The following is an 8,785-nucleotide window of genomic DNA, read 5'->3' on the forward strand; positions in this document are numbered from 1 at the left end:
GCATAAAAGCGAGCACGTCGACGAATGAAGCTGCGTTCCGGGTTGGACGATTAGAGTCTCATTGGGTAAATGGGGAAAGGGAGGCTCTTTTACACATTGAAATACGAACAGACAGACAGAGCACAAAAAGTTGTGCACTCGTTACAAAGAGGTTTTTGGAAGGACTCAGTTTTCTTCATATTCTCCTCGGACTCGTCAAGGAGGTTCTGGAAAGGGGGTTTATGGCGAAGAAGGCATATGCTAGACGAGAAAATCCATCGTTGGAAAGGGGAAACAACTGCAGAAGAGGCCGGCAGAAGCAGTAGCATTATCGTTCTTTTCCCATGTGTCTCTGTTTTCACATCGTGCTGAGAGACGAAGACGTGTACGAAACGTCTTCATCTGTACTGCACGGGGCACCCGCGGCAAAAAGGGCACGACGCCCATCATCATTGGGACATTATATTTTAGTTTGCGTCGCTGCGTTAGTTTTGGTAAAACTGTTGCGGTAAGAATTTCTGGACAAAGCAAACCTAGGGCTGGGTGCTTACGGGTGCGCAGTCCACAATCGACTTGCTAACTGATTCGCGTGTCTACGAAATATCCTTGCGAAATTTTTGTTCATTGTGAAGCATTCGAAAAGATACCGTTTTGCGGTGCGATACGAACATTGTATTGTTAGTTGCTTACGGCAGTTTTAATTTTGAATTATCCTCAACAGCCGAGCGCTAGCTAGAGCCCGCGTTATTTCAAAACTACTCCACTGAACTGAGCAAAAAGTTCAAAAGAAAAGGAGAGGTCTGCGAAGCTTTGAAAATGTCGACAAAAAGATGCACGCATTACAGGTGATGATGGTTGAAGAGAAAAGGTTAGGGTTTAGTAGATTGATCTTCTTGAAGAGCACAGTTGATAATGGTGTTGTAAAATTTATTGGGCAACATTAGTAAAATACGGGTGTTTAAAAGGCGGCAGAAGTTTTTCAGAAAGCAGAAAAAAAAAGCATGAATCCTGATAGTGAAAGAGATTTTCAAAGAAGAAGAAATCAAATGGGTACTCAAGACGTTGAATGCAGGTTCTTTTATGTCTCATACTTTGGCGCCTGATAAGTGGAAGAACTTCTGTTATTAACAATGATAATAATAATAGTTTGTCTAATTGTCAACTGTTCTCGAATCTTTGAGATTCATGTACATGTTTACAACACAATACAATTTACGTAACAGTAAATATTACTTAGATAAATCAAAAGGCTTCTCAGCACGGTATGGATAATAGGTTAAAATTGTTTATACAGTCACATATGCACGTCGCAGTACGGCCGTCACACTGTTATAGCTTTACGGATAGTCAAACGAATGAGCCGGGCAACCTTTAACTGAGAGCGTGCCTTAGTGGATCGGCGGTGATACGGAGAGAGCGATTTATAAAATAGAGCATTTTTTTGTCGAGAGAAAAAACTATATATGCAGAGCGGTTATGGGTTCTTCCAGCATTCTGCTGGTGCTCTGGAAAAAAGGTTCCAGCGTACTGCATTGAATTAGGGCGAGGAATAGCCGATAAATGACGACAACAGCTCATCGTGCGGTCGGAGTCATGCCAGGAGAAAGCGACTTGAGCGTGCAGCAGGTTTTGCCCGGAAGCCAAAATACTGAACGGCACCAATTTGTACCGAATAAAACAGCAAATAATAACACACAGCGTCAGCGTAATTGGTCAAATGTAGGAGGACAGCGGCTTCAACAGTGGCCATTGTTGCCCTCTCAAGCTTCATGAGTTCAAAAGTTCGATGTTACGAAAATGACAGTAAAAAAAATCATTAAAATAAAATTGAATCGTAAAAGCCGGGGTCTAGTGCACATTTCGGACGTTGCACGATGTCTGCTATAGGTGGCCACAGATCTTGCGGTTCTTTTTGTTTTTAGATTTATAGAATACATTATATATATATATTTATGTATAATAAGCCTATTATCAAATACGATTTCATATATATGAAAACATGCATTTAGCCTTTTTGCGTTTTTTCCGTTGGCTGCTTTGCAGATGCTTTTTCAGATTTCCATCGATAATAATTCCATACTGTATGATGACGAACTCGATCAAAACAAATTCAACTTTGTTGAAATTAGCAATGCCCGTTACATCCGTCGGTACGGCCCGTCGGCTGAATTACAGTTCCAGCTCTACAATCACCCTCCGGTCAGTAGCGGACTATCGGCAGAGCAGTCTTATACGAGACATCCACTACCATAAGCAATAAAATATCTCACGCCCTTGGTCAAGCCGCGGCCAGGAGACAAAGTGGAGCCTCAATTGAGGTAGCTCATTCCGTAAGCGTTACTTCGATGTCTATGTGATGTGAACCTCTACGATACGTGCGAGGCGCGGTGTTACCTTCAGGGGCGATGTCGACGCGAGAGGATCGGCACGTGTCCGCCCTTATTCGACGTCGATGCTGCTGGAGTACGTCGTCACATTCGGCTGTAGTGCCTACCCGTTTAGATATTGTTGCAACGCAGCCGGCTCCTTTGTCTTCGCTGCGGAAATGGCGACCAGGTGGTGTAGACCCATTTATAATCGCGCTCTGGGTTCTTCTGCTGTCATTTGCGTCGTCAGCCGCCCTAAGCACGTTAACTGGCGCCAATGGGATGCCAATCTTGCTACCGCTCGTAGACAACAGTGAAATATTAGGCGTCAATAAGGAAGACAAACAGCCATTAACGTCAAGTGGTTTATCAGGCGGCAGCAGCCAAGACGTGGTCGGAGTGGTGGCAGTCGTCGCTGAGGAGGAGTGCCCAACAGGATGTTTTTGCAAATGGGCAAACGGGAAACGGACTGCCGAATGTGGGGCGGCCGGCCTAACCGAAGTACCCGAAGGACTCAATAGGGACACGCAGGTACTTGTCCTGTAAAATTTGTTGTGCATGTTTATGTGATGTCCGTTTTCTGGATTAATCACGTCTGTCGTCTAATATATATCACTATATTGTAGTATATCAAACATATAACAACGTAATTATAGTTACGGTATGCTTAATACGAGTATGTTGTTACTAGCAAGAGTTCCAGCAGGCTGGCTGTAATCATTGTGCTTTGTTAGTGATGCGATGTGTAAGCAAGTGTACTTCCGACTCACTTATATGTCAATTTAAATTTGTTGTTTGATATACTGGCGATTCGTGTTTGCATCACTTTCAGGTCCTGAATCTGTCAAATAATACCATTTCGTTTCTTGGTCCACGTGAGTTTCACGCTAAAGGCTATTCGAACCTGCAACGAATCCACGTTGCTCGATGTGGCCTATCCATGATTGCCCCATCAGCATTTCATCTGCTGACGAATCTCGTTGAGTTGGACCTCAGCTCGAATAAGTTACATCGGGTGCCAAGTAGTGCTCTCTCGGATTGCGGCTCTCTACGCCGACTCTCCCTTAGCTTCAATCCCATCGAAACGATTCATGACGATGCGTTCAGGGTAAGCTTATTATTGTTTCTCCAATCCCCAAAATAACTGGTTCTGATGAAATGATTATGAAAACAAATATGAATAGTTGTAAACGATAAGTCAATCTTCTATTAAACGTCAGAAAATCCCTAATCCGACGGAATGTTACTGTCTATTCGTTCCAGAGTGAAACATTTTATGATAAGAAAATGAAAGATCCGTTGTTCAAAACAGTTATTGCCGGTGTTTTGAACGAAAGTCGTACTACACGCACACAGTAAAGAAATTATAATGAACACTAAACCTAAGAAGTTACGCTTAGTAACTTGAAGCACTCATTATTTCAGGGCTTGTCGCGTCTGGGAACACTCGAGCTCAATTTCTGCCGCTTGACGGTCGTCGAGAGCCTCGCCTTTCGAGGCCTGCGATCTCTAGAATTTCTACGAATGGCACATAATCTGCTCAAGAGGGTCCCTCCAAATGCACTTATCGAGCACCTTCCGCCACAGCTGTATGGTGTTAATTTGGAAGTGAGTGTTATGTGGTATCGACTTAGCTAATGGCCCTTATTTCCTTTCATAAAGATGTTCTTTTTTTCAAACTGTTGTAGTTCTTCATAGCATAGTACGTGAACAAGGACAAGCGGTACATATACATTCCTTTTAAGACCCTTCTATATTTGTAGTAAATATTAATATAAATCTATTTAAGGGTTTAAATGAAGTTACTTGCATAAAGTTATGCTAGCGTTTTCCTAAGCACCGACGAAAAATGAATACGAAGAAAAGTAAGACTAGCTACATAGTTTTTGTTTTGTACTTTTTAATTGCAAATTTTGCCACGTTAGGTGCCGTTAGAGCATCCTTCTGATGGCTGTAATACTTTCCCTCTTCAGGAAAATCCATGGACGTGTGACTGTGAAATGCGTCAGGTTCGTCAATGGATGGAGGAAAACAATATTCCATTATCGGCTCCTCCTAAATGCGCCCACCCACATCGACTTCAAGGTATCCAAGATATCGGCAAGTCCCTCTGTATAAAAAAATTGGAAAATGCTATAATTATATGATTTGAATTTTGTATCGCTTTAGATCTAACCTAATAGATTTATGATTTTACTGTATCTAAATATAATACACTATAGTTTATCTTCACACACTCGATACACACTCAAGCAGCTAAAAAGCGTTGTGGCAGACACAGAGATTTTTGGATGATCTTGCTTAAAAAATTACCTTTTAATGTTAATTTGTTTTTTTTTTATAGGTGTCTCTTGGCAGGCCCTGGAGTTGGCAGACTTTGCATGCGCACCAGAACTCGCGGCAATCGATTCTGTGGCGGCCGCTGTCGAAGCTGAGAATGCCACACTTCGGTGTGAAGTTGAAGCGCAGCCCCCTTCGAGCACCGCAATTAGTTGGGCTTTCAATGGTCGACCGATACGAAATATGTCATTAATTTCATTCGGTCGTCAGCTTTACATAATCCGCGAGGAGGTGTCCCTTAGCCGGGTGAAAACCAGCGTCCTCACGATTGTCAATGCTTTTGTCAAGGACAGCGGTAGTTATACTTGCGTGGCGACCAATCGGGCTGGCAATGTATCAGGCCATGCCACGCTACACATATATCCCCGCGAAGAGTTCGGCCCCTTGACGTCCGCGGAAATCGGAGGTGTCGTCCTAGGCTTTCTGTTGACACTGGTTGTCCTTGTTGGCGCCGTATATATGGTGATGCAACAGTACCAAAGCTATTGCCAACAGAGGGCCGCTTCGTCAGGAAGTGCGCTTGACGACCATGCAGACCACACTCTCAAGGGCACCCCGGACAGGGGTCAAACGCTGAAGGAAAAAAGTGGGAAAAACAATGGTGTCAAAATCCCTTCATGCGCAAAGCCCAGCTATGAAACTGTCGTAAGTCTAACGAAAAACAACGGCCACGTCGGCGTTGATCTCGTAAATTCGACCAACAATGGTGCTGCCCCCTTTACCGAGGTGCGAACGCCGCCGGAACGGCCTCACAACTCGGGTGACAATGACGGTGGCAGCTCTTCAAACAACAAGGTTAACCAATTACCTCTGGGCGGGCTTTCGATGGCAGGCGGTACCGATGGCTTTCTACAGCAAACGTTTTACACAGCAACGACTGACTGCCAAAAGCCGCAAGCAACGACCATTCTACCGACGAGAACAAAACAAAACATTGCTTTGACGACAGACAGCCCCTCCACTGTACCATCTGCGACACAAATGGTTTCCAATACGGTAAGAACTCCATGCAGTAATTCATCAGGATCCAAGGATAATTTTAACGTATGCGCTGAGGCCGGCGGCAGCAGTAGCTGTAATGATGCCACAAACGGTTCAGCGAAGCAAGCATACTCTACTTTCGAAAAGAACAATGCGAGCCTCGTAAACGCCATCGCTTTCGAGCTCGAAGAAAAAATTGCCAATCGCGTGATTGAGAACCTCAACTTGCGCAATCGGCAGTCGCAAATGATGACAATGGGCTCCGGCGGTACCGTTCAACAACAACCTCAGCACCAACAGCTGTCGCCGCATCAGCCAAGGCCCTTAAGTGAAGACCTTGAAGACCACGTACCGCCACCCCCTGCCCCAAAGGAAGCAACCAGTGCCAAAAGCAGCAAGGATTTTCTTCATGTGGCCGCGCTAAAGGCGAGATCTAATGGGACGGTCAGTGCGAGGATAGTGCATGGAAGCGGGGGCGGGACAGGTTCGACTCCGGTGGTTGGACTAGGGGGAAAAAACGTTGCCTGTGGTTTTGCAACGGGTGAGATGCAGCTAGCTCATGCACAAGCCAATCCCGCGTTTCACCTCGACCTTCGTGGGGAATTACGGGACAGTCCTGATGAGGGACTTGGGGACGAAAGAGACTATGAAACCGATGACGGACCGCACACGTAGTGTAAATAAGTAGGTTCCAGAAGGGGGCGTGTTTGTACAGAGTTGTTGTAATAGAAAGCGAAAGGATCAAGAGAAGACCTACATGGGACAAAACAAATGCACGACAGACGCCAGCATGCCACGACGCGGTCGAATGAATAGTGTTAAAACGACACCACTTAACATAAACTGCATCCGCAACAATTTGAAGGAGATTGGCCATATTACGATGTGCTGCTATACACGAAAGGGTGCACGTTTAAAAACGGTCAAATGTTTTTTAAAACGAAAAAAGAAAAACAAAGTACGACAAATGGAATCCGTTTTATGCTTCCGTCATTTGCATCATCACAACAGCCGGATAGCAGATATTAACTGTACGGTTAATAGCTGCACCACATATCAATATGGACAGCAATAATCCATATAATGAGTAATTGGCGTACTTTGCTGGTCAAAGCCCTAATGGACGTGCTCGTTATAACACCCATATGGAAATCCACGGACGCTGGACGATCTTTGCACGTCGAGTGTAAGTACACAACAAAAAACAAGCCACAGCCGCATACACATTCGTAGCCCAATCTAGAAATTTTCATGTTTGCTTTGAAGACTTACAAACAATAGACCGCATACAATCGAAAATAAACACAAAGGAATTGCATCTGGCTAAGCAGACCAGGACACACAAGAAAACCTTTAAGGAGAATTGAAAACGAAGAGGGTGCCGCCAATTGTAGTCGAAGCGATTGTAGCGACGTCACTCAGCATCTGTGATCTGTACAAAGGAAAAGTCGAAATGTGGCTGGCTAGATGCAGGGGATATACTGTGTGGTGTGCGGACGCAGACGAGGTGGAAGAAAGTATCATCGTTTTAGAATTTTAGGCCAGTGGCAACGTTAATGATGGCTCCGAGAAGTAGAGATGTACTCTGGTCGTTAACAAGAATGACAACATTATAGTGCTATAATGAGTAGTATTGAAAAAGTGATACCAGTGAATAATTACGCTGAAACAAAAGAGCGTACTAAAAATAGGTTGGCCAAAGTATCAGGCCTATTCTAACGTAACCGGACGAAATTATCAGAGAGAAAAGACGATCTGTATAAAGGGCAGCCAAACAAAGTGAGTGTTAGCGGGGAGCAGCAGGCATCTGGAGGATTAAATAGTAATGGTATCGTGGGAAAAGGTGAAAAGAGCCAAACCAACGAGATACCGTGATCCAGCTGCCTGATGGCAGACATAATGATGCCCCATGAAAAATGCACTCTTTAGCAACCAGTGACGACGGGCCAACTTCACTTTTCGTCGAACAATGGTAGAATATGATGAGTGCAACTATTTTCATTGATTAGATCCTAGCTTCAATGAAATTCAACTGTTAAAAGTTTTCCTCATCTACTACCCTAGCACTTGAGGTTTCATAACGATGATTCCAACTTTATGTTACCTCATCTCTGAATCATACGTTGACATGAAGCTCAGCACAAAGCAAAACAAGTGCAATATATGTAGATGTATATATATATATATATTTTTAGTACACGTAAGCTATAGAATACACTATCCGAGACGTTCATGTTAGAATAGCTCTAATCGGTGGTCGACAGCATACAAAGGACGATTATGCGAGCGTCTGTGCTTGTAAGCTTTGCCAGTGATTTGTGTATTACTATAGACAAAAAAAAAAAAAAAAAAAAAAAAGAGAAAGATCTTTAGAACGGTTATTCAATTTCACACAAACGTTACTTTGTCGCGGAAAACATTAGCGAGCTATTTATTAACGTATTTACTTTAGGTAGACGATTAATTCTATACAGATATAATAAAAGTGTTGTAAATGAAAAGTAACTGTCTGACTGGGGCGCAGTATAGAACTGCGTTTTCCCGTGTTCGTGTCCTTTGTTTCTGTACACAAGTCATAACGTCATGGGATGTCGTCTGTTAGAACGCGACGATATACGCATGGAATAGGAAGAGATACACTGTATATACGATACCAAACAGGAAAATGAAAAAAAAACTAATGAAAATAATAAACACTGTGCGATTGATGAAAATGGCGATCGGAAATTGATGAGATCAACATGGCGCTGGAGAGTGAACGTTACTATATTAATAAATCTTCAAAGTTTATGCTCAACAGTAACCATATAAGTGTTTTTATTTTGAACTTCACTGTCAGATCGGCAATTGGCATAACATTATCCTTCCTTGTACCAACGTCTAACAAAATCATATAATAGCAATAAGAGTTTCGTTTATTTCCATAAATTTCCTGTTATTTGCGTCGATTCGCAGCAGCGACCCAAAGATTAATAGATATAGAGCAACCTCATTTACAGGTTGAGATATACGTAAAATAACAGAATACGTCGGTAATACACAATCTGACTGAGTTACAATCCATTTTGAAATATATATATACATACATATATATATATATATATACACACATATATACA

General features: G+C 43.0%; 1 protein-coding gene across 1 annotated transcript in view; it reads left to right on the plus strand.

Annotated features, from left to right (window-relative positions):
* Positions 1-8,469, plus strand: part of LOC111272582 (uncharacterized) — a 29,527-nt gene extending 21,058 nt beyond the window's left edge. The window contains exons 2-6 of the mRNA XM_022854116.2: positions 2,023-2,876; positions 3,178-3,453; positions 3,771-3,953; positions 4,319-4,430; positions 4,690-8,469. Coding sequence (XP_022709851.1) covers positions 2,385-2,876; positions 3,178-3,453; positions 3,771-3,953; positions 4,319-4,430; positions 4,690-6,341 — 2,715 coding nt within the window. The 5' untranslated portion in view covers positions 2,023-2,384 and the 3' untranslated portion in view covers positions 6,342-8,469. The remainder of the gene's footprint in view (positions 1-2,022; positions 2,877-3,177; positions 3,454-3,770; positions 3,954-4,318; positions 4,431-4,689) is intronic.
* The last annotated feature ends 316 nt before the right edge of the window (positions 8,470-8,785 follow it).

This window comes from Varroa jacobsoni, unplaced genomic scaffold, assembly GCF_002532875.2.
Source record: "Varroa jacobsoni isolate VJ856 unplaced genomic scaffold, vjacob_1.0 contig02648, whole genome shotgun sequence".
NCBI lineage: Eukaryota > Metazoa > Arthropoda > Arachnida > Mesostigmata > Varroidae > Varroa > Varroa jacobsoni.